Raw genomic sequence first — 23,155 nt, 5'->3', positions numbered from 1 at the left:
CCATGACTAGGATCAGCCTGGGAGTTTCTGAAATTTCACGGCTTCAAATGCACCCAACATTCCACCTAGCCGGCTTCTGGAAATCCCCCCGGTCTCCCCTTCTTTTCCAAGCAACTTTTACCGTTCTGGTTCTTCCCCTTGTTCCAAGGTGCAGCTATTTCTTTTTTCTTTTTTTCCCCAACCTTGTTATGATGAAAGAGCCGGGAGAACTGACAAAATGAGTCAGCCTTCCTGGGTCTTCTTGGGAAAGATCTATTTTTCAAAGCTGAAAATAAGAGTTGGGTTCCTCCTGGCTCCGGTTCCATTTGCTCACGGCTGTGCGATTCACAATCTCACCATTGGTCGGAGACACACCACCGCCGCCGAGACTTACAGCTTTAGCAATTTCTAGGAGAAGGTGTAATGTGCCTGAAATCATAGGACGCAGAATAACAGGGTTGGAAGAGTCCTTGGGGGTCTTCTAGTGAGTCCAACCCCCTGCCCCAGGCAGGAGAGCCTATATCATGATGGACAAATGACTGTCCATCTCTTCTTGAAACCCTCCAGTGATGGAGCACCCGCAGCTTCTGGAGAGAAGCCGTTCCACTGATTAATTGTTCTCCCTGATTAATTGTTCTCCCTGATAAGTAAATTCTCCTTAGTTCCAGGTGGGATCCCACTTTGATAAACTTCCATCTTCTTGTCCTGCCTTCAGGTGCTTTGGGGAATAGGTTGACTCCCTCTTCCTTGTGGCAGCCCTTTTGATATTGGAAGACTGCTATCATGTCACCCCTCGTCCTTCTCTTTGTTAAACCAGGGGTAGGCAACCTTGGCTCTTTTATGACCTGTGGATTTCAACTCCCAGAATTCCTGAGCCAGCACGGCTCAGCTTGGAAACCTCTCCCTTTCCGCTCAGCATGGCTGGCTCAGGAATTCTGGGAGTTGAAGTCCACCAGTCATAAAGCGGCCTAGGCCAGAGGTAGGCAACCTTGGCTCTTTTATGACTCGTGGACTTCAACTCCCAGAATTCCTGAGCCAGCATGGGGGAACTATGGCCCCTTCATGACTTGTGGACTTCAACTCTCAGAATTCCTGAGCCAGCATGGGGGAACTATGGCCCCCTCATGACTGGTGGACTTCAACTCCCAGAATTCCTGAGCCAGCATGGCTCAGCTTGGAAACCTCTCCCTTTCCCCTCAGCATGGCTGGCTCAGGAATTCTGGGAGTTGAAGTCCACCAGTCATAAAAGAGCCAAAGTTGCCTACCCCTGAACTAGACGTATCTAATTCCTTCAATCATTCATCATATAATTTACCCTCCAGACCCCTGATTATCTTTGTTGCTCTCCTCTGCCCTCTTTCCTAGGGTCTTTCTTTCATGACCCCTTCTCTGTAGCTACTGCTGGTCATTTCAATTTAAATAATATTTAAAGAGTGGATAAGATCAAGGAATCAATATTGGGGGAGGGGGCAACTAAAATAAAGAGATCTAAGGAAAATGGGATTTTTACTCTGGGCGTGCCTCGTTTCCTGCCTTGATCACACTCCCTTTCCTTGTCCACCAAGATGTCCCAGTTGAAGATGGGATGAAGAAGTGGCATTTGATTCCCCCCCCCCCAAAGACTATGTGTGTTAAATACAGGAGTCCTCGACTTACGACAGTTGGTTTAGCGGCCGTTCAAAGTTACAACAGCACTGAAAAAAGTGACTTACAAACATTTTTCACAGTTACAACCTTTGCAGCATCCCCAAAGCCACGTGATCAAAATTCAGGCTCTTGGGAACTGGAACGGTTTCAGCGTCCCCCGGGTCACGTGATCCCCTTTTGCGACCTTCTGGCAAGCCAAGTCCATGGGGAAGCCAGATTCACTTAACAACCGGTTACTAACTTAACAGCTGCAGCGATCTGCTTAACAACGGTGGCAGAAAAGGTCGTAAAATGGGACAAAACGTTAACAAATGTCTCACTTACCAAACAGAAATGTTGGTCTCAATTGTGATCATAAGTGGAGGACAACCTGTACGCACACACACACGTGCAATTTGGGGCGTCTCGGGGAGAGCCTCGCGGCTGCCAGCTCTCTTTTACTCTGTCTGCATTTGTCCCTGCACGCAATTCCACTTGTAAACAGTCCCCAGCAACCCCACACAAGGTGCCATCATCATATTGCAATGCCTAATACAATACACGCCACAAGGCTTAAATATAGGTGGAGTGACCGTGCTAACTTCACTCAGTTAAATTAATGCCTATTAAATACAAAGAACAAAGTCGATTTATCCCCGTGCGAGCGACGCTTCTGACATTTCGCCCAAAGTCTGGCCCTCAGCTGAGAGGAGTGGAATGGCTTTAGATTTTGAGTTTCACAGCTCCTCTTCCTGGGGCTAAACCATGATCCCTGAACAAAAAGTAACGTTTCCCTGTCCAGTCGTGTCCGGCGTGGTGCTCATCTCCGTTTCTTACCCGTTTATCTACTCACATTTGCATGCTTTCGAACTGCTTGGAGCTGGAGCAAGGAACGGGAGCTCACCCGTGGCTGCAGTGCCCGGGTCTCGAACCCGTCAGTTTTCCAGCTGATAAACTCAGCGTCTTTAACCGCTGAGCCGTTGCGCGTCCCCTGAACACTCACCCCAAAATTGGTCCAACCCAGGTTCTGCTCAGACAGTGGTGTGTGAGGTACATTCAAAGAGATTGACAAAGAGGGAGCTGTTGCTGGATCAAGAACACCACCGTTGTTGGGTTTTTTTGAGGTCCGAAGGGGCATCTCTGGCTGGCTGGGCTCTGCTACATGTCAATTTGAAAAGGAAGATAGTTTTAAGTCCGCAGCCGACATGGAGGCGGGAAATCCACGGCAGCAACGCCTTGACTCATTCTTGCTGTCTTGTGAAATGGTCCTTGGGAAATCTTCCTGTCCCACAGAGCAGCTGAAGGCCTCTGGACTTCCTCTCGTCAGCTGCCACCAGGGCCATTGTCACTGCTATGGAGCCACTGGCCTTCGCAGCCAAGAACTGCTGGACCTTCCGAATCCAGTAGCCTCTGCGACTGGTCCATCCCTGGGTACCTCATGGACATCCGATTGGTCAGGCGCCCCGGGGGCATGGATAATGCCGGATGGTTCAGGCCCATCGGAAGCAACTGGAGAGGATGGGAGGGGACATGAGGGCTGGAAGGAGAAAAGGGGTACAGGGGTACGGTGTGGAAGGCAGGATCGGTCATGTTCTCCCGGAGGAGACCCTTGGAGGACCTTGGAAAGCCCATCGGCTGCTCTAGGGTGGATGAATGGGAACTTCTCTCCAATTCCACGCCGGGCAAGGGGGCAGAGGTCAAAGGTCCATTTGTCACGATAATGCTTTCTGGCCTCAGAGCGGCTGTGTTGGGAGAATGGCCTGCTCTGTGCGGCTTTGGGGTCTGGTCGGGGCTGGGAATGGTGGAGCAGGAGTCAGGGGAGGCATGCAGCACGTCTGAAGGGAGACAAAAGCACGGTTAGGAGGGCAATCTATTGATGAAATCGTTATAGATTACAATTTTATAGTTGAGGTAAAGCAGGGGGACTTTGAGACTTGTGGACCTCAACTCCCAGAATTCTCTTCTGAAGACTCGCTGGGGCATTCTGGGAGTTGAAGTCCACAGGTCCTAAAGTTACCAAGGTTGGACACCTCTGAGGTGGAAGAAGGATTTACCGTGCACTAAATAGGAATTAATTATGGAGCTACGCAATGCGTATCGTTCTTGGGCGCGAGTTATTTTGAGGAACATCAACATGGTCCATGTTTCTTCTTGACAACAGGATCTCACAGCTGTTCCCACCCATGGAACAGCTGGATTGATTCAGGAGGAAAATAAAACCTTTGCTTGTTCCTAAATTCTAAGGGTTCAATATACGGTGGTGGTGGTGGTGGTGGTGGTGGTTCCTCTACTTATAACCTCAATTGGGACTAGAATCTTGTTGCTAAGCAAGGTGGTTTTAAATGAGTTATGTCCAATTGTGAGATTTTTTTTTTTTTTTGCCTTAGTACTTAAGTGAATCATGCAATCATTACATAATTTGGCTTGTTGGAAGCTGGCTGGGAAAGTCACAAATGATCCCAGGATATTGCAACTGTCATAAATACAGGCCGGTTGCAAGCACCCGAATTTTGATCACATGACTGTGATGTTTGCAAGCACGAGGACTTTTTTCAGGGCTGTTGTAACTTTGAATGGTCACTAAATGGAATGTTGTAAGTTGAGAACTTTCTATATTTCCAACTCGACCGCGTCCAGGGCTGTCTTCCCTTCCCACCTGGTTTTGAATTGAGACCAAGCATGGCAGAAAACCCAGGATGCCTAATTGGGGGGAGGGGAGCTTACTCACGGGGGTGGGTCCGAACGCCAGGAGAGCTAGCAGCGCTGATTGTGGGGGACGATCCATCATGGCTGCTTTCGGGGTGCGGAATAGGCCGGGCAGCCTTTCCCCTCAGGATGTCGATCGCCTGGAGAGTAGAAAGATGAGATGAATAAAAACTTTATACTTTTTTTTTTTTAGAACAATAACTTTATTGTCCCTTTAAATGTACATTAATCAGCATACATTAAAAGATTTCGTTGCATACAGCTCTCAAAGGGTAACTACCTCCAATAGACACTGCATAAATACTACTACTACTACTACTACTACTACTAATAATAATAATAATAATAATAATAATAATAATAATAATAATACAGGTAGTCCTCGACTTACAATAGTTCACTTAGTGACTGTTCGATATTGCAAATGGCACTGAAAAAAGTGACATATGACCATTTTTCACGCTTACGACCATTGCAGCATCCCCGTGGTCACGTGATCAAAATTTAGATGGCAACTGACTCGTATTTATGACGGTTGCAGAGTCCCCTGGTGTCACGTGATCCCCTTGGGCAACTTTCTGATGAGCAAAGTCAATGGGGGAAGCCAGTGACTTGTTTAACAACCCTGTTTCGCTGAACAACTGCGGCAAGAAAACTCATAAAATGGGGCAAAACTTAACGTCTTGCTTAGCGACGGACATTTTGGGTTCCACTGTGGTTGTAAGTCGAGGACTACCTGTAACGAATCCCGGTGACGATCCGTGGGGGAAATCCCCTGCGCTAGCCCCACTGCCTTTACACCAAAGATGCACTTCTTGTCTAGCCCTGTTGTTAACTTTGAGGAAATGGTTTAACCAGTTGGACCTGAATGACATTCCCTGCCCTTGTGAACACGGTGTGTGTTCTGTTCCTCTCCTTTGTCACACAGAGAAAGTGTGTGTCTTTGTGTCTCTCTTGAAGTCCTCGTCCACATTTCCGGGATAATATTTCCCTCAGGCTAAATATTCCCCCGGGAGCATGGGGACTGTTGGACACAACGACAATGTGATTTAATTTTCTTTCCTTTCTCTTATCGACCTAGCCTGAAAATTTATGAATTGATAAACACTTTTTATGTGCCGCCAATTCTCGTGGTGTTTCATAATTTCTCACCTAAAATTCATTCCATCTGTAATCGTGAGGTATATACACTGAAAAATCAACTGTGGACCCCCCTTTTCAGACTTCAAGGCTGTAATTATAGGCAGTCCTCAACTTATGAACCCCAAATATTTGTTGTTAAATGAGATTTCCTCATTTTCTGACCATTTTTGCCATGGCTGTAAAGCAAATCACTGCAGTTGTTAAATGAACTGTACCAGGGGTAGGCAACCTTGGCTCTTTTATGACTCGTGGACTTCAACTCCCAGAATTCCTGAGCCAGCTGTGCTGAGGGGAAAGGGAGAGGTTTCCAAGCTGAGCCATGCTGGCTCAGGAATTCTGGGAGTTGAAGTCCACGAGTCATAAAAGAGCCACGGTTGCCTACCCCTGAACTATACGGTCACTAAGCACATCTGGCTTCCCCCAGCTGGGAAGTTTACAAAAGGTGGATCACATGATCTTGGGACAGTATAATGGTCAAATTTTGATCACATGACCATGAGGATGCTGCAACTGTCGTTAAGTGTGAAAAACGATCCTAACTCACTTTTTTTCAGTGAGTTGTCCCTTCAAATGGCCGCTATACCATTGTAAGTGAACGACCACCTCTAATTCTTTGCAGGGGGTCCCTCATCTGCTCCCAGCCCCTACAAAATTGGCCCCATTATCCTGTTCAGAGTACAGGGAGTCCTCAACATACAACCACGACTGAACCCACAATTTCCATTGCTAAGCGAGACATTTGCTAAACGAGTTTTACCCCATTTTACGGCCTTTCCTGCCACGGTTGCTAAGTGAATCCTTGCAGCTGTTAAGTTAGTAACATGGTTGTTAAGTGAATCTGGCTTCCCCATGGACTTGGAGATCACAAAAGTGGACTGCGTGACCCCCTGGGACGCTGCAACCGTCATAAATACGAGTTAGTCGCTGAGCGTCTGAATTTGAAGCACGTGACCGTGGGGCTGCTGCTCAGTCGTAAGTGTGAAACATCGTCGTAAGTCCCTTTTTTCAGCGCCGTCGTAATTTTGAACAGTCACGAAAGGAACCGTTGTAAGTTGGGGACTTTGTTGCACTGTTGTTCTTAATCAGAACATAGGCAAATTCACTCCGTAGTGTCATCTCACCCTTTTGTTCCTGGCTACCATCAGGGCAGTGTCGTTGTGGTAATTTTTCAGGCCTCCGTCTGCCCCGTTCCTCACCAGAAGCCGCAGCATGTCCAACAGGCCCCTTCCACTGGCTGTGTGGAGCGCCGTATTGCCTCCGTAGGATTGGGCGTTTACATTGGCACCGTGCTGTAAAATGGGCACAAGACACACACACACACACATTTTAAGGATGCACCAACAACGGAGCTTGCAGAAATTCTGCATGCATGCATGCTGGCAAAGATTTCAGAACATTTGAGGAAATGAAAAGCTAAGAATGTTCCTTGTAGGACAGAAAATATTTGCTCGGGGATAAATTTTGTATTTGCCAGTCCTTAGAATTCTAGGCTTGATTGGTTTACAATGCCCCTATTTATGCAGGAAGCTAGCGTTTACAACTTTTCTGCCACGCTGTGGTTTTGTCCTGCCAGAAGCTGAAAACCTTGTTATTATGTTAACAATGGTTTATTACAAACAAGCAGCATTTAAAGTCATGGTTACTGAGTTGTGCTATCCTATTCATTGACCCAGATGATAAAACAAACTATGGTTTGCCGAAGTGGAAGTTTGTCAGTATTTTCTCAGGTCTGACCTCTTTAAGCTGAGTGGACTTCAACTCAACATGTCCAGCTGGGGAATTCTGGGAGTTGAAGTCCCCCAACAGCTTCAAGTGGCCAGGTTTGAGAAACACAGCTTTGCTTGCTTTAGCTTAATCTTTCCATATAGCTTGTGCTAAACTATTGTTTATAGGAATCGAACAATTGCTGTCAATGCATTTTTGTTTTTATTTATTTTTTCCAAAAAAGTTTGAGGCGAAAGGGGATTTTCTTAAGAAGGCAAAGCATCCTTACCTGTAGTAGCAACTCCACCATATCCAAATTATTGTTCTCCACAGCATGAAGTAGTGGAGATCTGCCACTCTTTATGTCCTAAAAACAGGAGTCAATCAGGGTTGGTGAAAATGGGCACCATTATTGGCATCATGCTGGGAATGTTAATGACATTTACAATTCGGAGACCATGATTCTTTCCCTTTTCTCCATTCACTCTTTAAAAAACAGTAGTAAATATTAGTACTGATGCTCTGAAGTCTGAATTCCCATACAAACAGTGGGGAAGACTGTTGGAAACCAGTAACTCTGAAACAGGTAATGGATTAGGGCCTCTTAAGGTCTCATGGAAGCAGATAATAATTTTGCGATATTCCAGTGCAATTCTGTTGTACAGCAAATTCCTCATCTTGCACATTAGCAATTTATTTCAAATTCATTAAACCCTCATAAAAAAATTACCCAAGCTCTGAAGTCTGAATTCCCATAGAAACCGTGGCGAACACTGTTGGAAACCAATAACTTTGAAACAGGTAACATATTGGGGCCTCTTAACGTCTCATGGAAAAAATAATAATTTGCTATATTCCAATTCGATTCTGTTGTACAGCAAACTCCCTGTCTTGTACACTAGGGAAAAATGCATGTTTGCAGATAGGCAAACATAATAAAAATGAAGAGCTAAACTTGAAGGGGAAAGATTTAGTTTTATTTCAAATTCATTAATCCCCTCATAAAAAAAAATATTAAAAGCAAGATGGTATCGCACCAAAATATAGCCACTCAAGTCTACCATGGGCCTTTTCTTGTCTTAAGACATTTCCTCCGTCTTCTCAAACATTCCCGTTTAAAATTTTAGTCCTGCACAATTCAGTTGTTTGAAATTGTAACTTCCTATTCCACAACCCTCTCTTGGAATGAAAAAGGAACTCTTCCTCTGCTTATTCATTTAAAATTCTTTTTTTTTTTTGTTTACTTTTGTAAAACAAACTTTCCCATTAATCAGAACACTCCCGGGTTTCATTTAACCATCCCGAGTTTCACTAAAACAATACATGCAAAATATCGTGTACTTTTGCGGTTTGCCAAACGGGTCTCTACATTTCACCCTGAATTATTCATAGCTGTAATCAATTGCAGAGATCAGTGGAGTTTTCGTGCAAGGTCCTCCAGTTCATTTCCTCCTTCCTATACCATCAAAATGAACAATGCCCAATATCTGTAGGAGATGAGACCCAGGCTGAGCCCGAGGGAGGTGTGTGTGTGGGGTCAAATGCATCATTAGACCTAAGTCCCTGCGAGCTCGCAAGAAATCGAAATCCAGCCCACCTTGAATGCCTTTCTTATCTCCCGCTCATTTCCCTTAACGGTCAGTTGGCCAGATTCTTATAGGGAGCTTAAGCTTGCAATACATCTTTATACTCATTGGACTTCCTGAATCTCCTGATTTCCCGCACGCTTGACAATATCCTCTTGAACTCCGTGCTTACCACAGCATCTACATCTGCTCCATGATCCAGCAAAGCAAGAACCATGTCAGAGTTAGAGGATCCAACCGCTAAATGCAGCGGGGTAAAACCTAGTTAAAGACAAAAAGGGGATAGGGAACACAATAGGGATGTTTTAAAAACAAAAACAGTCCTTGTCCACTTGCCATTTTGTCAGTGTTTCCAACTAAAGGCAGTCTTCGACGTGCGACCGCAAATAAGGCCAAAATTTCTGTTGCTAAGTGAGACCTTTGTTACGTGGGTTTGACTCCATTTTACGACCTTGCTTGCTACAGTTGCTAAGCGAATCGCTGCCGTTGTTATGTTAGTGACACGGCTGTTAAGTGAAACTGGCCTCCCCATTGACTTTGTGTGTCAGAAGGTCGCAAAAGGGGATCCCATAACCCGGGACACTGCAACCGTCATAAAGGTGAGTCAGTTGCCAAGTGCCTGAATGTGGATCCCATGACTATGGGGATGCTAGGATCGTTGTAAGTATGAGGACGGGTCATAAAATCCCTCCTTCCAGTACCATTTTGGATGGTCGCTAAAGGAATGGTTGTAAATCCGCGGACTATCTGTACTACAACCTCTTAAACTGCCGGAACGATTGAAGGATCCCATTTCATCCTATCAACCCATCAGGCCTCACCCTCGAAGTTCCGGGCCTCCAGATCCAGTCCGGCGGGACTTCCCTCCAACAACTCCCGCAGGCAACGGAGGCTGCCGTGTTCACAAGCCAGATGCAGAGCAGTTTGTCCGTTCCGGTCCAGCACCATGGGTGATGCTCCGTGGGACAGTAAAAGCTTCACCAGGGAAGGCTGAGCTATGATGACCGCCAAGTGTAACGGGGTCTGGAATTGGGGAAGGAAAGGGGGCTGATCACTGCCAGGGAATACATGGAGAGTTTACTTATTATTATTATTATTTACTTATAGCCCATCGTTATTATGTCTAAAATTAACCCAAGGGGGGTGAACATATTCAACCCAAACTCCTCCCTTCTATTTTCCCCCAGAACAACAACCCTGTGAGGTGGGTTGGGCTGAAGGAAAGGAACTGGTGCCCAAAGTCACCCAACCGGCTTTCAGGTCTAAGGTGAGACTAGAACTCACTGTCTCCTGGTGATTGGCCCAAAGTCACCCAGTCAGTTTTCATGCCTAAGGCAGGACTAGAACTCACCATCTCCTGGTGATTGGCCCAAAGTCACCCAGTCACCTTCCATGCCTAAGGGAGCCTAAAACTCAGTTTCTCTATCTGATTGGCCCAAAGTCACCCATCCGGCTTTCATGCCTAAGGCAGAACTAGAACTCATGGTCTCCCACTTCCTAGCCTGGTGCCTTAACAGCAGCTAAATTTATGCAGTTAAGGCCCGTGGGTTTTTCTGTAACAGGTTTATTTACAAACACACACACACACACAAACACAACAGTAGACGCACCCTGATACGCACAGACCTGTCTAGAATTTTTATTAAAAGTTTTAGATCAAAAAGATAAAAAAGTAATGCAAACTAACATAAGGTAAGGAAGTAAAAAGGAAAGAAAGAAACTTAGAAAAGGGAAACAGGGCAAGAAATGGAAAAAAAAAGGTGCTTTTTTTTTTTTTAAAGACGGTTTGCCACCCGGAGTCCCTTGTTCAGATGGGCGGCCCCACAAACAGCATTTCAAAAAATCCGAGTCCGATTCCGAATCTGAACTTAAATCCAACCCCTACATGGAACATGCAGGGTTCAAGGTTTCCGCTGCAGGGATCTGCGTTGTCGTGAACAGCGTCTCTACCACGCTTGGTGGGTGGAGAAAGCGGGCTGAGCTGCGGGGTCATTTCTGGGCAGTGGCCCCTGCCTGCAGAGGAAGCCAACACACAACAAACCGAGACGCCCACAAGGCAGAGACCACTGTCCTCGGTGCTCTTCCTTGGAACCACGGAAGCGCCACTGCGCGGCACACCCCAGCTTCGTTTCAACAGCTCTTACTCACTGAATTCGGAGGAAACCAGCTGTGTTCCCATGATCAAACCGCATCCCCAACACCTGCCTGCATTCATGCAGCCAGGGGTTTCTCAGAAAGGGCGGCGGGGGGGGGGGACGGGGTCCAAAGCAAGGTTTATAAGAAACACAGAAGGAAGTGATGGCGGGGAGTGGATGGGACCCACGTGGGACAGCCCAAAGACGCAGCAAGGCTGCCCTCTTGCCTCTTCCCAGTGATCAACAGCGTGCAGGAAATGCAGGCAGACTTCAGCTTGCCTTTGCAAACAAAATTTCATCCTTTCATTCCTGCATGCATGCATTCGTTCCTTCGTTCGTTCGTTCATTTACTGAAAATAAGTGAAACTTATTAAATAAAGTAAATAAATGACGTTTATTTGCCATCCATCTCGTATCCAGTGACCTTGGGCGGCTCACAACATAAAAACCTTGAAACAACCATTAACATCATCCACTGTAAAAAAAACAAAACCAACAACACAGCAGATAAAAACCTTTATAGATATTAACCAAACACAAGGAGTCCTCGCTTAGCGACCACAATGAGCCAGTTGGTCATTAAGGGAAGCCGCCACCACGATTTTCTGATCTGACTTCAGCTTTCTTTTGCTTGACAAGACCCGGGAAGGTGGTAAATGCGAGAAATGGTTGCAGAGTTATTTTTTCTCTCACCGTCAGAACAGTTGCGGAAGGAGGTGGTCGGTAAATGAGGACTAATGGTAGTTCATTTCCAAAGCCAGAGGTCGTGGGTCTTTTAGAAGTCATTCCTGACTGGCTATTCTTTTAAAGTAAGAGGGAGGAGTAGCGAAACAGGCTAGCAAAACACCGTGTCAATTTTTCTGCTTCTCCCTGGCTAACTGAGGAATTCTGGGAGTTGAAGTCCACATATCTTAAAGTTGTAAAGGTTGAGGAACGCCAGTCTATACCTCCAAAGATCAGAACTGTGCACGCCATGGTATTCCCTACGATACTCTAACAAAGTGGAAGTTGCGCTTCAAAGAAGCAGAAAAGGATGAGTCGGCCTTTGACCTTTGGAGTTGGAGAGGACTTCCCCATGGGGTGGCCAAGACAACAAACCGATGGATCATCAAAAGAAGTCAACTCAAAGTTCGCACTCGAGGCACAGAAAACTCAAATTATCCTACTTTGAACACATTACGAGAAGACCCAGCTCTCTGGAGAAGGCTCTGATGCTGGGAAAGACGGAAGGAAAACGAAGGTCACGACTACCAAGGCGAATGGATTCAGATACAGAGACAATGGGGACACCAGTGGGAAAGTTGGAGGACCAGGTGAAAGACAGATCATCATACAGAAGATCTATCTATGTGCCATATTCAAGGGCTTCTGTACTCCGACTATAGACTATTGAAGACTATTCCTGAAGTCTGTCCTATGGTAGCCCCAGCCTTATCAAACACCTTCACAAAAGTCTCTTGCTGGTCCTTCATTTGTAGTTTTGAGCAGATCCTATCATCCTTCATCCTTTGATCCCTGCCTATCCACACATATTCCATATCCAATGATGCTTTGATGGGTAGTCCTTGATTTATGGCCATTCAAAGTTATGGCAGATCCCTCAAAAGCTATTTATGGCCTGGTTCTAAAGTTCTGACATCTGCCCCTCCCCCACAATCATGTGACCACATTTTGCGGGCTCAGCAACCGAGGCATATCTATACTTATTTGTAGCATTTTTGCTCGAAACTGGCATTTACTTCTGGTTTCTGGGGAAAAAATTGACCCCTAGCGAACAATGGATTCACTTAACGAGTGCATCATTTGCTTTATGACTGTCATGTTTGCTTAGCAACTGCCATAAAAAAGGTCCTAAAATTGGGTCCGGTTGTATGATAAGCTGCTTAATGACCTTCAGGATTTACGTCCGTAATTGTTGGGCCTAATTACAGTCAGAACTTGAGAGCTACTTGTATTATTCTCTTTTTAACATTTTTTCTCCTCTTAATTGCATCTTCAGCTGTTGTTGCCTCAGTGGATGGGTTCTCCAACACTGGAGGTTTTTAAGAAGAGACTGGACAGCCATTTGTCCGGAACAGAACAGAAAGAATAACATTATTGGAAGCGACCTTGGAGGTCTTCTAGTCCAACCCTCTGCCCATTCACACAAATGGTTGTCCAGCCTCTTCTTAAAAATCTCCAGTGATGGAGCACTCACAACTTCTGGAGGAAAGTCATTCCATTGATTAATTGTTCTAACTGTCAGGAAATTTCTCCTTAATTCCAGGTTGCTTCTCTCCTTGATTAGTGTCCATCCATGGCTTCTTGTTCTGCCTTCAGGGGCTTTGGAGAAGAGGTTGACCCCCTCTTCTTTGGGGCAGCCCCTTAGATATTGGGATCATTGCTATTATGATATAAAGCAGTGGTTCCCAGTCAGTTCTCCACGGTGTGTGTGTGTGTGTGTGTGTGTGTGTGTTATTTATTATTTAAAGTTAAGATTTAAGAGTCTTGGGGATCCGTGGCCAAAAAAGATATTTATAAGGGGTCCGTGGTAAGAAAAGGTTGAGAACCACTGGTGTAATGTATAAAGGAATGGTATAGGCCAGGGATAGGCAACCTTGGCTCTTTTATGACTGGTGGACTTCAACTCCCAGAATTCCTGAGCCAGCCATGCTGAGGGGAAAGGGAGAGGTTTCCAAGCTGAGCCCTGCTGGCTGAGGAATTCTGGGAGTTGAAGTCCACGAGTCATAAAAGAGCCAAGGTTGCCTACCCCTGGTATAGAATCTCTTGCTAGAGCAGGGGGTTGGACTAGACGACCTCCAAGTACCCTTCCAACGTTGTTATTCTATGTTCAAACTGAAGACGTCAGAACAAACCCACAAGCTCTGACCCCAATTTCCTCCTGTCTCATTGCTGTTTCAGTACTTATAATCCGGCTTTGCTGACCATGAAGCAAGCTCTCTTGAGCAATAGTTTGAGGAAGTGACTCTGGGCTTTGCCACCAGCAGATTCGAGGGAAAGTCCCGTGGGTGGAGAGAGGAGGGGGGGTGCAAAGCCCAAATGGTTGCCAGGAATTAAGCCAATAATCTGTGCTGTCAGGTCAAAAAAGTCAAGAAGAGGATTGCAAGGGTGCACTTAAAGCTCCAGGGGAGGGTCAAATAAGTCAAGATGGCAGCCGCAATGAGGCAATCAAAGCTCCAGGGGAGGGTCAAACAAGTCAAGATGGCAGCTGCAATGAGGCAATCAAAGCTCCAGGGGAGGGTCAAACAAGTCAAGATGGCGGCCGCAATGAAGCAATCAAAGCTCCAGGAAAGGGTCAAATAAGTCAAGATGGCGGCTGCAATGAGGCAATTAAAGCTCCAGAAAACGGTGAAACAAGTCAAGATGGCGGCCACAATGAGGCAATCAAAGCTCCAGGAAAGGGTCAAATAAATCAAGATGGCGGCCGCAATGAAGCAATCAAAGCTCCAGGAAAGGGTCAAATAAATCAAGATGGTGGCCGCAATGAAGCAATCAAAGCTCCTGGGAAGAGTGAAATAAGTCAAGATGGTGGCTGCATTGAGGCAATTAAAGCTCCAGAGAAGGGTGAAAATGTCAAGATGGCGGCCGCAATGAGGCAATCAAAGCTCCAGGGAAGGGTCAAATAAACCCAGATGGCGGCCGCAATGAGGCAATTAAAGCTCCAGGGAAGGGTCAACTAAATCAAGATGGCGGCCGCAATGAGGCAGTCAAGGCTCCAAGGAAGGGTTAACTAAGTCAAGTCTATCTGCTCTAGAACAGCCTCTTTCCTGCCCAACCGAGTTCTGCTGGTGAAATCATAATTCCTACTCCGCTCCTGGTTTGACAATATCAACTATCATCTTTGTAGAGCTGTTTTCCCTCTCTCAGTCTACAGTCATAGAATTATAGGCCTGGAAGGGACCTCGGAGGTCTTCTATTCCAACCCCTGCCTAATTACAGGTAGTCCTCAACTGACAACCACAACGGAGCCCAAAACTTCTGGTTGCTAAGTGAGACAATTGTTACATGAGTTTTGACCCATTTTACAGCTTTTCTTGCCACAATTAAGTTCACTGCAGTTATTCAGTAAGTAACGCCATTGTTAAGCGAATCAGCTTCCCCAATTGACTTTGCTTGTCAGAAGGTCACAAAAGGGGGATCACGTAACCCCAAGACATTGCAACCGTCACAGGTGTGAGTCGGGTTTCCAAGTGTCTGAATTTTGGTCAGGTGACTATGGAGATACTGCAGTAGTTGTAAGTGTGAAAAACGGCCATAAATCACTTTTTTTTCAGTGCCATTGAATGGCCACTAAACGAACTGTTATACGTCAAGGACTACCTGTATTCCATCCTGGACAATTATACCATCCTGAGCAATTTTTTTCTTTGAAAACCTCCAGGGATGGATCACCCACAACTTGCGAGGCAAGCTGTTTGGCTGCTTAATATTTTTCATTTTGGGGGAAATTCCTCCGTATTTCCAGAATGGATCTTCCTCTGACGAGCTTCCTCCAGTCTTGCCTCTACCTGCTCCAACAACTTCCCAGTTTCTTCCTTGTGCTTGTTCCGTTTTTGAAAAACGCCATCCCGTTCCGGAGGAAGCAGACTCCTGCCCTCTGTGTATTACAGAAATTCAGCCCACTGGCTTCAATTTACCTACAGACTTAGGATGCAACTTTTCCTGGAAGGGTGGGGCAGCAGGAAACAAGCGGTATGCCAAAGCCGCACCCCACAATGGAAACCTCCTAGAGCTGCCTTTCTCCTTCTGTGCATTCAAGCCTATCTTCCCGGGCTTAAGGGCTAGAAACTTGTTTGTTTGTTTTTTTTAAATCAATACCAAAAGCTTTCTCTTTGGGTCAAGCTATTCTCCAAAGCACCAGAGGGAAGGACAAGAAGCAACGGGTGGAAACTGATCAAGGAGAGAAGCAACCTAGAACTCAGGAGAAACTTCCTGACAGTTAGAACAATTAACCAGTGGAACCACCTGCCTCCAGAAACGGTGAATGCTCCAACACTGGAGGTTTTTAAGAAGAGACTGGACAGCCATTTGTCCGAAATGGTGTAGGGTTTCCTGCCTGAGCAGGGGGTTGGACTAGATGACCTCCAAGGTCCCTTCCAACTTTACGATTATTATTATTATTATTATTATTATTATTATTATTATTATTATTATTATTATTATTATTATTATTATTATTATTATTATTAATTACTTTGAGGAAGCCTTCCTCCCTTGATAAGGAGGAAGATTGCAGATCAGGGTTACAGCCTATGCAACAGTGTTTTTCATGCACGTTCAAAATATCACATCCCAGTCCTAGGAGAGCACTATCTTAGCTTAGCGTAAGATAAAAGCTGCCCCCAAACTCCCTGAATCTTGGAGCTCAAATTAGAAAAACAGCCTTCGTCGTTGGCCACCTGCAGCCACAGCAGCCCAACCCATCCCGTTGTAGAAGGAGCATCCTACACAGTGGTTCTCTTCTTGCATGCACTAACCTGCCGTAGGTTGTTGAAGATATCCAGGTCCCGCTGTCCGTGTTGGAAGAGGATCACTAAATGCTGAGCAGCCAGCAGATTCCCCTGAGCTACAGCAATGTGGAGTGGCCTGCAAGAGAGCAAAGGACGTTTTCAGTCACCTTCCCCAGCTCTTTAGACCTTCACCAAACAGTGGGGATGCTCTCTGAGCCTGATGGTATTTTTGCAGACGTCTCGCAAACCAACTAGGTAACATCATCAGTGCTAGAAAGGAGTGGGGTTGGCTCTGTTTATATATTAGTGGCTTGCCCTGTTATAGTGTTAGTGGGGGTGGCTCCTTGATTAGGTGATAGACAGGGTTGATAGGGTTAGGGTTAGACAGACAGGAAGGCAGAGGTGTGGACTTCAACTCCCAGAATTCCCTAATCACCGTGCTTTAAGATGTGTGGAGTTCAACTCCCAGAATTTTTTTAACCACCATCTTCAAAACGTGTGGAGTTCAACTCCCAGAATTCCCTAATCACCGTGCTTTAAGATGTGTGGAGTTCAACTCCCAGAATTTTTTTAACCACCATCTTTAAAATGTGTGGACTTTGACTCCCAGAATTCCCTAGCCATCTTCAAAACGTGTGGACTTCAACTCCCAGAATTCCCTAGCCACCATGCTTTAATATGTGTGGAGTTCAACTCCCAGAATTTTTTAGCCACCATCTTTAAAATGTGTGGACTTCAACTCCCAGAATTCCCTAGCCACCATGCTTTAACATGTGTGGAGTTCAACTCCCAGAATTCCCTAGCCACCATTTTCAAAACTTGTGGACTTCAACTCCCAGAATTCCCTAATCACCATGCTCTAAGATGCCTGGACTTCAACTCCCAGAATTCCCTAGCCACCCTGCTTGAAGACACGTGGACTTGCTGGCTGGGGAATTCTGGGAGTCGAAACCCACCTACCTTAAAGCTGCTGAGGTTGAAAAACACAGTTCTGGGGTTCCCACGGGCCGAGACAGCTGTCAAAAGTCGCCCCCTTTTTGCAAAGGGGGAGCTGAAACGGATGGAGAGGGCTCCCCCCCCCTCCTTTGAAATGTGATTTTGCTCATCACGGATGAGTCCCTGCTCTTGGGGCCCCAACCGCACTTCCGGCGTGGGACAGCGCTCTCTCTCTCTCTCTCTCTCCCAAGGTCACGCCACACCGTGTGATTTCACAAAAGCTCCCCGGCAGGCACTCCGTTTACAATAAAGCGAAACTTGTCTTCTGGCGACAGTGCCCCATTCGCAGCAGTGGAAAGGGCTCCCCCGGCAAAGACTTCCAGTAAGAACCACCGGCTCGGCTGTGACCTTTGCTTCCTGCCTCACCGTGGCAGGCTGCTTCCTCACCGGAGCAGCCAAGTCAAGCCAAGCCAAGCCAAGCCAAGCATCTTCCCCCAAGCCCCACTCCTCTCCTCCCAAAAGGGGGCACTGGGATTCTGCTCCCACGGCCGATGACCTTCCCTTGCAGCCAGGTTTTCCTCTGCAATTCTGCAGGGCAGGCGGAAGAGAAGGAAAAGGGTGTGTGTGTGTGTGTGTGTTGTGTGTGTGTGTGTTGGCAAGAGAAGATCTCCCACCCTGCCTTCGGGGCCAGCCAACACCCTTTGCCCCATTCCTGTAAGAGGAGCAAAGTTGCCAACGGTTACGTAGCAGGGAGAGAGAAGAGAGAGAGAAAAAAATAAATCAGGCGGCTAGGGAGGAGCAGTTTGTGTGTGTGTGTGTGTGTGTGTTTGGGAGTGTGTGAGTGTGTAAGGGAAGAGAGATTCAGCTGCAGCAGAAATGGGGGATTCCCCTTCCAGCTTAAGCTTGCTTTGATTCAAGAGCAGCAGGAACTGTTCTTAGGGTGACAATAGCAGAAGCATTAAAAAAAAAAATTAAAAAAAAAATCACCTCCCGGCTTTGAATGTGGCTTTTGGCCCAGAACAGGAAGTGAAGATAGGATATAACTGCAGGTTATTTATTTGTAAATAGATCAAAGCTGGCTTGTTGGGCAGAGGCTGAAACTTACTGAAACGGGGCTGTTTCCAACCACAGCCCACTCAAAGTGTAGGGGCAGGAGGGACCAGGTAGTCCTCGCCTTATGACCGAAACTGAGCCTAAAAGTTAGCTGTTGCTAAATGAAACGTTTGTTAAGTGAGCGTTTGACTCATTTTACGACTTTTCTTGCCATCGTTGTTAAGTCACACGGTTGTGAAGTGAACCAGGCTTCTCCCATTGACTTGGCTGGTCAGACGGTCACAAAAGGGACACTGCGACCGTCATAAATATGAGTCAGTGGCCAAGGGTCTGAATTTTGATCACATGACGCTACGCAACGGTCATAAGTGGGGAAAACGGTCATGAGTCCCCTTTTTTCAATGCCGCTCTAACTTTGAGCAGCCACTAAACAAACTGTTGCTTAGTGACTACTGAAGTTACAACGGCATTGAAAAAAGTGACGGACAGCCATTTTTCACACTTACGACCGTTGCAAGTATCCCCACAGTCCTGCGGTCAAAATTCGGACACTTGGCAATTGGCTCACATTTATGACGGTTGCGATGTCAGAGAGTCACGTGTAAACTTTGTAAACTTCTGACCAGCAAAGTCAAAAGGGGGGGGGGAGAGCCAAATTCACTTAACAACCGGGTTACTAACTTAACTGCAGTGATTCACTTAACGACTTAACGGCAAGACAGATCGCAAAATGGGACCAAAACTCACTTAACAGCAGAAATTTTGGGCTGAATTGGGGCGGAAAGTCAAGAACTACCTGTATTGAAGCTGCTGAAGGTGTAAACAGTCAGAAAAATGGGGTGCATATCACCCTCATCCCGGACCCCGATTACAGGCGGTCCTCGACTTACGGCTACAACTGTGAAGCAAAATTTGGGTCGCTAAGCAAGATGTTTCTTAAGTGAGCTGCACCCCATTTTTACGACCTTTTTTGCCATGATCGTTAAGCAAATCTGAACAGTCACTAAGCGAATCACATGGTCATTAAGCAAATCCGGCTTCTTTCATTGACCTGTTGGACACCGGATGAGAAGGTTGCATATGGCTATCACCTGACTCCGGGACGCTGCAACTGTCGTAAATATATGACAGTTGCCAAGCACTGAAATGTTGATCACTTGACCGTGGGGATGCTGTGACGGTCATAGGTGCGAGGACTGATCGTAAGTCGCTTTTTCAGTGCCATTATAACTCGGAACAGTCGCTAAACGAATATTGGTAAGTCGAGAACATCGATCCAGCTAAAAGCACAATTACAATTCAATTTTTCTCCAGAATTTTGCCCATGAATCAATCAATCTATCTATCTATCTATCTATCTATCTATCTATCTATCTATCTATCTATCTATCTATCTATCTATCTATCTATCTATCTATCTATCTATCTATCATCTATCTATCTCTATCTCTCCATCCATATATTATAAGAAACTTTTTCCTCTTACGTGTCTCCATCCTCATCTTGCTGCGTTGCCGTGGCAATGTCCAAAGCCAGCTGGGCTTCTGGCGGGGGCATCAAGGAGTAAGAAGGCAAGATTCCCAACAACGACTGTGCGGTCAAAGGTTGTAAAAGTGGAGGCAGCTCTGGGTTCAAAAAGGGACTGGCCAGACCTGAGGATTCGACAGGAGAGAGATGGCAATGAGAAGCAAAGTTTGTTGGCTTATTTATTTCCATCCTGCCTTTATTATTGTTATAAATCACATATCCCGTACACCTTCCTTCTCCTATTTTTCCCATAACAACAACCCTGTGAGGTGGGTTGGGCTGAGAGAGGGGGACTGGCTCAAAGTCACCCAGTCGGCTTTCATGCGTAAGGCAGGACTAGAATTCACGGTCTCCTGATTATTGGCCCAAAGTCACCCAACCAGCTTTCATGTCTAAAGTGGGACTAGAATTCACTGTCTCCTGGTCATTGGCCCAAAGTCACCCGATTGGCTTTCATGCTTAAGGCAGAACTAGAACTCACCGTCTCCTGGTGATTGGCCCAAAGTCACCCAGCCGACTTTCATGCCTAAGGTGGGACTAGAACTCACCGTCTCCTGGTGATTGGCCCAAAGTCACCCAGCCAGCCTTAGTCCCTAAAGCGGGACTAGAACTCACAATCTCCTGGTGATTGGTTGCAAGTCACCCAGCTGGCTTTCATGCCCCAGGTGGGACTAGAATTCGCCATGTCCTGGTGATTGGGCCAAAGTCACCCAGTTAGGTTTCATGCCTAAGGCTGCACTAGAACTCACAGCCTCCTGGCCAGGTTTCTAAGGTCAACTTTGATTTCCTTCAAATCCAGACACGAAGCCAACTTCTCACTTGGTCAAGGCCCCTCTTGGTTTAGCTTGGGAAATAACCTAGGAACGTGCCTGCAGGGAACCAGCATTCACAGAAGGGAGGAAAGGCTTCCAAACTGCATGTGGATTTGGTTTAACTGCCCAATGAATGGGTTTTAAAACTGATGTCCTTCCTCAAGTTCCTACTTCAAATTTCCCTTGGGTGTCTGAACCCTTGAACCAACATGGGGTGTTCACGTTGGGCATATTCAACATAATGCAGAACAGACCCCCCCCCCCCATCTTTACTATCTTCCTGTCTGTATACCTGGATAAAATACGGGGAGTCCTTGGTTAACAACTGCCCTGTTTTGTGACTGTTCGAACTTGTAACGGTGTGAAAGCAACCGAATTAAGGAACCACCAAGAACAACCCCCCTAACCCTAACAAAACAAGCCATTTCTATACAAACAGAGAGCAAACCCCACTCCCTCCTAGCACTGATGACATTACCTAGTAAGGTAATGAAACGTCTGTAAGAAAACAACCAAGCTCAGAGAGCGTTAATGACTCCACAGCTCAACCTCAACTACAAATATTCTCTTCAGTGCTGAGAAAACTCGCTTTATGACCAGTCCTTGAACTTATGGGTGGCTCAGCATCTCTGTCGTTATGGGATCCCCATTTGCAACCTTCACAGCTGGCGAGCAAAGACGAGCAAAGTCATTGGGAAAGCCAGCAGGAAGTGGCAAGTTTCTGGTCACATCACGCTTAAAAAACTGCAGGTGATTCGCTGAATCACCCCCCCGCAGGACTGATGTCACAAATTGGGAGTGGTCATGGGACATTTCACTTTACGACCTCGTCACTTGCCGGTCTCAGTGGCAGCCGTTAAGTGAGGACTATCTGGAGAGATCGAGCTGTCACCAGAAGGGCCAATGAGAATGGAGTTCAGCCTAGACTGTCAGAGGTTTTTCTTGACGTCGTTTCAACTGGGGAAGCACTTGCTTGTGGTCCCGCAGATCTTACAAGCCATCCCACTGAGACCACCTGCCCCTCTCTCTCCCCCCCCCAGGAAGGCTGAGGAACTGCTGTGGGTTCAGGAGACGCCAGAGGCACCTTTGTGAACTGCTGGTTGGTCGAGAGCATCCTCTCACGAGAAATGCATTTAAAAAAACATTTTTATAGGGCAATCTCTACCAATTTCTCTCTCTGTCTCTCTCCCTCTTTCCCCCACCTCTCTCTTTCCTTCACTCTCCCCTTTCTCCCTCCCTCTTTCCCCCTTTCCTTCTCTCTCCCCACCTCTCTCCCCCCTTTCTCACTCCCTCCGTCTCCACATCTCCCTCTCTGTCCCTCCCCTTCTCTGTCTCTCCCCCTTTCTCTCTCCCCCTCTCCCCCTCTCCTTCTCTCTCTCCCCACCTCTCTCCCCTTTCTCTCCCCACCTCTCTCCCCTTTCTCTCCCTCTCTCTCCCCCTCTCCTTCACTCTCTCCCCCACCTCTCTCCCCTTTCTCTCCCTCTTTCTCCCCCATCAGTCTCTCTCCCTCTCTCTCCCTCTTTCTCCCTCCCTCCCTCCCCCTCTGCCCCCTCCTTTCAGCATACCTCACAGAGGAGATATTGGGGGGCTACAACTAAAGCAGACCACCTCCACTCATTTACTTACTAAACCCTCACCCCAGGTTAAGAAAGAAAGAACTAAGAAAAACCTTTGTGTATACATTGGGGGTGGGTGTCTGTCTGTCTCTTAATAGTTCTTTATAGTTTGGGCTGTGGTTGATCTGTTGAATCGTTTTAGTTTAGTCGTATTTATTATAACCCTACCCGGAGTCCCTTGGAGTGGGCGGCAATAATAGACGGAACGAAATACATAAATAGATTGGGCTTGTGGTCCACTGTTTGTAAGGGGCGCCAGAAAAAAAAAGGGGAATTGCCCTAAAACATTGGGGTGGGGTGGGAGGAAGCACACCAGGGCTAGCGAGAAGGAAGCTGGCAGTGGGGTATACAAATTATGGGAACCAGGAAAGGAAGAAGAGAAGGTTTTTCTGCTGCTGGGTCCTTACCTGGATAGTAGGACACCGGTACCCTGGGGTAGGGCATGGAGACGTAACAAGGGTGGTAGCCATTGGAGTGAGGTTGTCGGGACCCGCTTCCCTCCTGCCCACTCTCCGTCTTGGGGACCTTGCCAGCCAGAGGTCCCGGCGTGTCCCCGTTTGCCCCCTCCACGGCATAGCGGCGCTTTCTCAGAGGTAAATACATCTCCTGCTTCTTCTCTTCCTGCAGCCCAGCCTTGGGGGATGCTGCGTCTCCAGTCCTGGGTTGGGGGTCAGCCTGACCCATGGAAGAAGCGTCTCTGGCCCCAGGTTCGGGCAGCGCTCCTGAAGAAATACAGCCAGGCGTCTGCTGTCCAGAGGGAGTCAGAGGAGGGTCTCCATGAGAGGGGGGGTGCTTGTCTTGGCGCCCCTGTTTCCGCCAGGTGCGCAGGTCGACGGGAAACTCCCCGGCCATCTTCCTGGATGCTTGGCGCGGCCAGAGAGG

The 23,155-nt window shown here is 46.9% G+C and overlaps 1 protein-coding gene across 1 annotated transcript; it reads right to left on the bottom strand.

Annotated features, from left to right (window-relative positions):
* Window positions 1–4,325: 4,325 nt before the first annotated feature.
* BCL3 (BCL3 transcription coactivator) lies at window positions 4,326–22,717 on the bottom strand. The gene is made up of 8 exons (XM_029286436.1): window positions 22,681–22,717; window positions 19,805–19,970; window positions 16,357–16,465; window positions 9,566–9,767; window positions 8,917–9,005; window positions 7,448–7,525; window positions 6,576–6,743; window positions 4,326–4,451 (listed from the first exon to the last, which is right to left on the bottom strand). Exons 1-8 carry the CDS (start codon window positions 22,715–22,717, stop codon window positions 4,326–4,328), a joined length of 975 nt encoding a protein of 324 aa, XP_029142269.1.
* Between the last annotated feature and the right edge of the window lie 438 nt (window positions 22,718–23,155).

Source organism: Protobothrops mucrosquamatus, unplaced genomic scaffold (assembly GCF_001527695.2).
Source record: "Protobothrops mucrosquamatus isolate PMUCROS unplaced genomic scaffold, P.Mucros_1.0 scaffold3672, whole genome shotgun sequence".
Classification (NCBI taxonomy): Eukaryota; Metazoa; Chordata; class Lepidosauria; order Squamata; family Viperidae; genus Protobothrops; species Protobothrops mucrosquamatus.
This window is presented reverse-complemented; position numbering and strand designations above follow the sequence as displayed.

Bases quoted from the DNA above. Each gene is read 5' to 3' on its own strand.
- BCL3 (XM_029286436.1), bottom strand. From the start codon at position 22,717: ATGCCCTACCCCAGGGTACCGGTGTCCTACTATCCAG. The intron at 9,768-16,356 runs GTTAGTGCATGC...CCCCAATTCCAG, and splicing joins TCTTCAACAACCTACGGCAG to ACCCCGTTACACTTGGCGGT. The intron at 9,006-9,565 runs GTGAGGCCTGAT...GTCTTTAACTAG, and splicing joins GGAGGCCCGGAACTTCGAGG to GTTTTACCCCGCTGCATTTA.